The sequence below is a fragment of the Danio aesculapii genome, chromosome 18 (genome assembly GCF_903798145.1).
Source record: "Danio aesculapii chromosome 18, fDanAes4.1, whole genome shotgun sequence".
NCBI classification, from domain to species: Eukaryota; Metazoa; Chordata; class Actinopteri; order Cypriniformes; family Danionidae; genus Danio; species Danio aesculapii.
Window position 1 is genome coordinate 36,088,577 of NC_079452.1, and position 8,999 is coordinate 36,097,575.

The 8,999-nt window shown below is 35.1% G+C and overlaps 1 protein-coding gene across 2 annotated transcripts in view; it reads left to right on the forward strand.

Moving 5' to 3' along the window:
• sema3e (sema domain, immunoglobulin domain (Ig), short basic domain, secreted, (semaphorin) 3E) overlaps positions 1-8,682 on the forward strand; it is a 129,093-nt gene extending 120,411 nt beyond the window's left edge. For both annotated transcript variants that reach the window (XM_056477864.1, XM_056477865.1), the window contains exons 15-17: positions 1,734-1,801; positions 4,056-4,183; positions 7,805-8,682. In XM_056477864.1, the coding sequence (XP_056333839.1) occupies positions 1,734-1,801; positions 4,056-4,183; positions 7,805-8,257 (649 nt within the window). In that variant the 3' untranslated portion in view covers positions 8,258-8,682. The remainder of the gene's footprint in view (positions 1-1,733; positions 1,802-4,055; positions 4,184-7,804) is intronic.
• Positions 8,683-8,999: the final 317 nt, after the last annotated feature.

The window sequence follows — 8,999 nt, forward strand, 5'->3', positions numbered from 1 at the left end:
CTCACACTCAATACTCTACAATTACTATGGTATAAATACAGCACAGCAACATAAAAAAGAGAGAGATCGACTTAGAAAGTCACTCACCAATAATGTTTTGACCAAATGCAGTTTGAAAATATGCCAATCTTTTCTCTGCTAAGGGCTTATTATGCGGTCTCTGTCACCATCTTGTGGATGGACAACGTCAACCATCTTTGCTCTTCTCAGTATGACAGGCTGATAGATGCCGACGCGCTGAATCTCAGAAATTATAAATATTTAAAACAGGCACTATCCTTATAAATAAACTGCATAGTTGCAATCTAACTGCAACTACATTCTCGACTAAAAAAGCCTCAAAAGTACATTATGTTGTCCAACAGGTGCAATATTTGTCATATTGTAGTGAGATTATTGATCTGCTGTCATTCTATGTGGGCTGAGTAATACAGAAGGGTGAGGAGGCTGTACGAGTTCTGATATAGCAGAATATTGCATGACTATCAGCCAATCAGATTTGAAAACCAGACAAAACTGTTGTATAAATACATACACAATGTAATAATTATGAACAATGAGTATAGAAAGTCAAATCCAAGACTTTCAATTGTAGTCTGTTAGATTTGTCAAAATAATAGGTAACACTTTACAATAGGGTTCGATTAGTAATGTTAGTAAATGTACAGTATTTAATAACATGGACTATACATGTATTACAGTATTGATTCATCTTCGTTAATGGAAATTAAGTTGTCCATTTCTAGTGCATTAACTAATGTTAACAGACATGAATGTGGATTTAAATAATGCATTGACGCATGTTGATCGATGATTAATAAATGCTGTATTTGTGTGTAAGTATTGCTCATAGTTCTATTGCTAATAGTTCATGTTAGTAAATACATTAACTAACAATAACTGATGAAACCTTATTATAATATGTGACCAAATAATCCCATACAAGCAAAAAACAATAATAATGGTGTCTTCTGATGATGAATTTGAAGTCTTCTAAATCTGGTTGATTTGTCCGTGTAAGAAATTGAACATTTATTTACAAATTTATCACCTTTAATCCTGACAATACATGTTTTGACCCTCAAAGTGCCAGTAGCTGTTGATTTGTATTTTATGAATAGTTTTATGACCAAGGACCACAATTTCAGCTAAAAATCTTGTTTAATGTCTTTATTTGAGCCCCTTTTTAGGTTTAAAGTTTTATTACATGAAAATATGCATGTGCTTCAAAATCTAGTTTATTCTCCAGCCCAGTGTTTCCATTAGTGCACTCAGTGAACGTGGAGAGTGTGTGTTTTTGTGAAAGCTCTTTTGATGTTTCACTTATCCGCAGGCTAGCATGTGTGGGTGGATGTGTGTGTGTGTGAGTGAGAGCGAAGCATGAGTGGGAGGGTTTCCCTAATCCCGACTCAAAGGCCTGTCAGCCGTCTCAGTGTGGTCATCAGTTTGCGCTTGTTAGCGATTGATGCTAACACTTCTCACTCATATTAATTCCCATCACACGCTCGTTTTGTATGCAAAGCCAGTGCACAATCAGCACCAAATACATGTCAGACTCATAACTCACAAAAATCCAGACAAAAAGCAGAGCAAGTGTGATTGAATTTCTGTCACCTCACTACGCTGCAACACTCGCTGTGCGGCAGGAGGATAAAATGACGATCACAGGCAGACGAACGGTTTTGTGTCTGGGTTATGTCAATGTCTCATTTCTCTCTTTTCTTCTTCTTCAGGCGCTTCAGACGGCAAGACGTCCGTCATGGCAATGCAGTTCAGCAGTGCAACGGGCTTCAGCTTAGCGGTACGTTCAGAGGCGGATCAATGGAGGATAGTTGAGCCTTAGAGGCTTTATTGGAGAAAATGAGATCTGTGAAAGTTGAGGAGGTCACAGTGCAGTTAATGAGAGTCTCTGGCGCTTTATGTGCAGATGGTGCTTTTACTTTAGTAGAGAATCATCACAATGCATTACAATAGAGTATGACAGTTCACTTTTATTGTGTTTAATTTATTTTAGTATTTTTAGTATTTTTATTCATTCCTTATTTATTCATTCATTCCCAGAGAGTTTTAAGCTTAAATCCGAACCAGATCCATTGGACCCTTTTCTCTGGACAGTGATGTTTAACATTCCAAAAATCTTCTAAAATCTTCGAAATATTTTAATATTTCGATTTTTTTTAAACATATGCACATTCATGAAGTTGTACTTTGTATTATATCATCCTTGCATCAAATAACAAATTAAATCTTATTCGAGGTGTTTCTAATGCAGCGTCTGTGGTTGGGACTCTTATGCTGCGTCCTAACTCACATACATACAGTATAATATGCCCTAAAAGTATTTACTTTTTTTATAAAGGAAAAATATATACTGTTAAGTGTGTAACAGAAGAGTATGCAAGCTTTGGGATATACTACTTCCTCGTTAACAGATTGTTATGTTGTTTAGTTATGAGCCCTGTTAGTCATCCACATTTCTGTCATATTTAATTTCCTACCTTATTGGAGAGGCAGAAGCAGGTTAATCTCCCATTCTCAAGTCTTTCATGCAGAGAATTCTCCTCAGGTCTTTGGAAAATTATTCGTTCAGATGTTAATGTCCAAAAATATCTTCATATAAGTTCAGTATTGTTGTTGCAGATGAAATTTAACACGGAAAATTTGATTTAAAATATTTTCCAGTTGGCTAGATAATAATTATCAGTCATGCAAACATCTTTACCGAAGCCTCTCTACTTGACGGTTGATCTCGCGTGTCCACCATGTTTGTAGTTTATTTACACTTTTCCCCACGTTTGTAGTTCTAATCAAATCCACATCCAATGCACAATGTATTTTGGTCAATATCAGAGGTTAGTGTATGGATAGTTCTACATTTTGAAAGTTTACCGGAATTTTAGCATCTGGGAACCTTTGACATACTCTTTTCAACATACTACGATTTGGGACAAAGTAATTCTATTTTCAAATACTATTTAGGGCAGTTAGTATGAGAATTGGGACACAGCATTAGACTCTTCGGACTCCCATTGACATTTTGTTTTCTTTTGTTATTTGAGAAAATTGGAATGCAAATATTTTTTGTGTGTGTGTGGTACTTTCCCATTCACTGCTCTCTAAGTTTACCTAAATATGATGACTTGTGGACCCTAAAACATAAGGGTCTATAAATACAGTAAACAGATTTAAATCTAATACTTTACATAGAGTAGTTTACCCAACTATTACAACTTATAAACACATAAATGTGAAAAGCGTCTATATAAAATCAGATTTAAGGCTTCTAATTCTTTTTTCAGTGATTATTTGCAGTTTATTAACTTCATCACAGTGGTGCAAAACTTGGTAAAAGTTGACAAAGCAACAACAACAAGGCATGATTTTTAAAGGATTAACGGTCTAAACAATACCCCTATTGGGTTATTCAAATGGTAAACTAATTTTATCTATGGGAAACTTTTGGTACTGCAGCCAAACAAAATCCTACTGTAAGATTTTTTTTTTGAGATACCAAACACAAATTTAAAAACAAAACTTTGAGGAATTATGCTTAATTTCTCCCCGCAGTTTTAGAGTTAATCATGTTTTGGAAAATATAATGTTAAGTTATCAAATTTTATTCTTTATTTGTATACTTTATTCCTGTACTTCTCATTAAATTTTTTTCTAAAGTAAATCTATTATGTAAGAATGTGAATGTTTATGCTTATAAGAACGTCTCTATTAAGCTATAAAAATGTAATTAATAGAAGGTGAGTCAATATAATGAGTAAATTAATATAATATAATATAATAATAATATATTATAATAAAGTAATTATATCTAATAAGTTATTCAATATAAGCACAACATTAATATTTTGTCAGCAAAATATTAACAAATACACTATTATCTGTGCTGCATTTAAGATTATGCCTAGCAAGGAGGACTTACGGCAAACATGGAAATACAATGTCAAGAATCTGAATTATGCTGCAGGATTTGTCTCTTTTTGAGTGGTGAATAATGTGTGTATTGGTCTGGGCTGTTGGTTATGTGGGTGTTTGCCTTCCAGAAGAACAAAGCATCTCAGAGAAGCTGGTTTACGGTGTGGAGAACAATAGTACTTTACTGGAGTGCAGACCACGATCACTGCAGGCGTCTGTAACCTGGTACATTGAACACGGCCTCGACATGGAGGAGGTACCTACACACACACACATCCACAAGACAAAAAACCATACACTTATGTCATTATTAAATAAAACACAGTTAATTGTGTTATATTATATTATATTATATTATATTATATTATATTATATTATATTATATTATATTATATTATATTATATTATATTATATTATATTTTATTGTATTATGTCATATTGTATTATGTCATATTATATTATATTATATTATATTATATTACATTATATTATATTATATTATATTTTATTGTATTATGTCATATTATATTATATTATATTATATTATATTATATTATATTATATTATATTATATTATATTATATTATATTATACACAACATAGTAACCCAATACCTAAAATAAAATGCTAAAATGTAATTTATGTATATATTATGCATATATGTGTGTTTATTTAATATTAATAGTACTATTATTTCAATATTTGCACATTTCTTCAATTTATTTTCCCCAACTGTGTATGCATTTGTGATCTCTTCATGTGGCCAAACTCAAAAATGATTTCATCACATGCAATTGTGTGAAGCCCTGCTATGAGACGGCTGTTAAATATAGATTAAAGCTTCATTTTACCATCCTGACCAAAGGGGATGCTGGGGTAATACAGCCCACAGTGCTTCTGTTCATCTTAAATAGAGAAGAGTAATGACATGGGCTGTGTCACGTTGACCATCTCTCTGCAGAAATGCACTGAATTACTTTCAGGAATGACATTGTTATATTAGCAGTATGTGCTGAGGCCACTATCACTATTACTGTTCTGTCATTTGTGGTTCGGGATTAGAACAGACTCCTGAAAGTGGTACATTTTGACACGTTGTTCGAAATTAGAATTCAAATCATGTGGGTTTTTGAGAAGTGTAGTATAAAGTTACATTCACACCAGAAACGCCGGCTGTAAAGATGATGATAGCTGTATTAGCTTTCACACCAACGCACGAGAAAATGCTGTAGTTTTGGTAATGGATGATTATAACATGTTTTATAATTGAATATGTAATTTATATCAGACAGCCTTTTTAATGTCATGATTATCGTTCATGTCACATTTTATATCACAACACCCCTAACTGTATATAATATATGTGGCAATAAACACAAAAAAATGACACAATTTGAGTGCAATGAGTATCTTTATTAAAACACTATTAATTAATTTCTGTTTCATGATATGAATTTACAACTAACAGGACACAAAATTTTGTCATTGATTTATTTATTATTATTTTTTTTATATATATATTTTTTTGTTTTTGAGTTTAATTGAATTTTTTGTTGCACATTTCATATATGACAAATATATGTAATGTTATATGAGGAAAAGTGTTTACTGCAAACAATAGGTAAGGCAAGGCAAGTTTATTTATATAGCACATTTCATACACAGTGGCAATTCAAAATGCTTTACATAAACAGGAATAAAAGAGACAAGTGTAAGAAAATAAAAACAAATAATAACGGTGATTAAAAACAGATTAAAATGTGTTAAAACAGGTTAGAAAAGAATGAAAAAAGAAAAGAAAGACATAATAGTGCGATCTGTCGAACGTAGCACAGTGCTCATTCAGTAAAGGCACAGCTAAACAGATGTGTTTTCAGTCTTGATTTGAATGTACCTGATGTTGGAGCACAACTGATCATTTCTGGAAGCTGATTCCAGCAGTGGGGGTGCAGTAGCTGAAGGCAGATTCACCCTGCTTTGACTGAACTCTTGGAATTTCTAATTTATTTGATCCTAAAGATCTGAGTGATCTATTAGGTTTGTATTCAGTTAGCATGTCTAAAACATATTGAGGTTCTAAGCCAATTAGTGATGTATAGACAAGTATTACTTTAAATCTGTTCTGAATGTAACTGGAAGCCAGTGTAAAGACCTGAGGACAGGTGTGATGTGCTCTGATTTCCTGGTTCTGGTCAGAATCCTGGCAGCAGCGTTCTGGATGAGCTGCAACCATCTGGCTGTCTTTTTGGGAAAGCCAATGAGGAGACCTTTACAGTAATCCACCCTGCTGCTGATAAAAGCATGAACAAGTCCTCACTAGATACAAAGCATCTAATTCTTGCAATGTTTTTGAGATGATAGTATGCTGATTTAGTTACTACTTTGACATGACTACTGACTCCAGAATAACACCAAGATTCTTGACTATTCCAGATTCAATAGATTTCAACATGGTGGATGCAGTATTATCATGCAGTAGTTTTCCACAAAAAGGGGGAAAAAATAAAGTAACAATAGCGTGTATTATCTGAAATGTTTTTACATTGTATATTATTCTACAATTTTTCCTTCAATGTGTATTTTAATCATTTAACATGCTTATTGTTAATATTTATTAAAACAATATTATTTCGTTGCAGCCCAAATGACACACTATGCACTTAAACACTCAACCATGTAGTGTGAGTTTACTAAAAAGTTTGTCGTTTATTTACTAACTGGAAATTCAAACCATTTTCCTGTTGACATTAAGGGTTCCGAATCAGTGAAATAAATTACCTGTAATACAATTGCATTCAGGGCGTCATGGTGGCGCAGTAGGTAGCACGATCGCCTCACAGCAAAAAGGTTACTGGTTCGAGCCTCAGCTGGGTCTGTTGGCATTTCTGTGTGGAGTTTGCATGTTCTCCCTGTGTTTGCGTGGGTTTCCTCCGGGTGCTCCGGTTTCCCCTACAGTCCAAAAACATGTAGTAAAGGTGAATTGGGAAAGCTAAATTGTCCGTTTTTAATGAGTGTGTATGGATGTTTCCCAGTGACAGGTTGGAGCTGGAAGGGCATCCGCTGCGTAAAACATATGCTGGATAAGTTCATGGTGGTTCATTCCGCTGTGGCGACACCAGATTAATAAAGTGACTAAGCCGAAAAGAAAATGAAGGATTGTGTGGTGTGCGGTCTGGCGCAATATGGCTGCCGTAGTATCATCCAGGTGGATGCTGCACAGTGGTAGTGGATGAGGAGATTCTCCCAAAAATATGTAAAGCGCTTTGAGTGTCCAGAAAATCGCTATATAAATGTAGGCATTATTATTAATATTATTATTATTATTATTATTATTATTATTATTATTATTATTATTATTATTATTATTATTGTTGTTGTTGTTATTATCTAGAGCTGCACAATATATAATTTCAACATCGATATCGCATTGCCATCATTCGCAATAAGCACATGTTGAGTTTGTTTTTCAGGCATAAGAAATTGTACCATTTGTAACGTTTAATAAGTTTAAATAACGATTAATGTTAGTGAATTACTTTTTATTATTCAATTACTGTACCTAAATACTGTTAGACACGGAAAGCAATTAAAAAACTCTCTTTAATTGAATTGCATTCCCCCCACAGAGTCACCCTGTCGATCTAAAATGATAAATTCTTTCCAAATAGAGATATTCAAGTCATCAAGTGAATTTGTTATCATATCGCAATTGCAGAATAACAAAATATGACAGTGATAGATTTTTCCAATATCAGGCAGCCCTACTAGCAATCAGCCAGAACACCCTAGCAACCATACATAAACACATTAGTGACCAACAACCAAACCTAAAGACACACATTTGACAGTGTTGTTCACTTGCTCTTCCTCTCTCAGGTGAAAAGTGATGACCGTGTGATTCAGACGCCGCACGGCCTCTTACTCCTCCGAATAATGAAGGCAGATGCAGGAGTTTATGTGTGTCAGTCCACAGAGCACGGCTTCATCCAGACACTGCTGAGAGTCACGTTAGAGGTGCTGGAGGAAGGAAAGGTGGAGGCTCTGCTGCATAAAGCGGAGGAGGAGGACGGTGATCTTCCACACAGAGCAGCTCCACCATGCTCCTTCCCCAGCCTGCCTTCCACCTCCTCAAAGCTCTGGTATAAAGACTTCATGCAGCTCATCGGATACAGCAACTTTCAGCGGGTGGAGCAGTACTGCGAGAAGGTGTGGTGCGTGGCGGACAGGAAGAGGAAGAAACTCAAGGGAATGGCACCAAAATGGCGGTTAACAGCTGGGGGAGAGCAGCGGGCGAGAGCACGGGCACCTCGACACACAGCAGGACAGTAGAGAACTAATTATTTTAGCTCATGCTCCGTGCAGATGACCTGATATAGACGTAATTTGTTATTATTATAAAAAGAAGAAAGAATTTGTTTAGAGTCTTACTGTTGCATCATTGATCAGTAGCTACAGTCAGTATGCTGGATATTTAAAGGTACACCAAGTAATTTTCTTATCGAATTTATGGATATCGATGCAAAGTGAAAACATGTTCAGTGTTTCTACAAATGTGCTTTGCAGGTACAGTGAGACTCCGTCCACTGCTGCGTGACTCAAAATGCACAGAACACAGAGACCACATGATTTACACACATAAGCTTAACACTAGAACCGCCGGAGGTCGCTGTATTCCTAAAATCGCCAGTGCAGGTAAATTATACCCAGCACAAATTTTGTTTAGAAATTGCTAAGGAAGGCAAATTTATTCATATAGCACATTTCATACAATGTGTTAAATGTGTTAAAACAGATTCTAAAAGAATGAAAACGAAAAGAAAGACACAATAGTGCGATCTGTCGGACGTAGCACAGTGCTCATTCAGTAAGGGCACAGCTAAACAGATGTGGTTTCAGTCTGGATTTGAATGTGCCTAATGTTGGAGCACAGCTGATCATTTCTGGAAGCTGATTCCAGCAGCGAGGGGCGTAGTAGCTGAAAGCCGATTCACCCTGCTTTGACTGAACTCTTGGAATTTCTAGTTTACTTGATCCTAAAGATCTGAGTGATCTATTAGGTTTGTATTCGGCG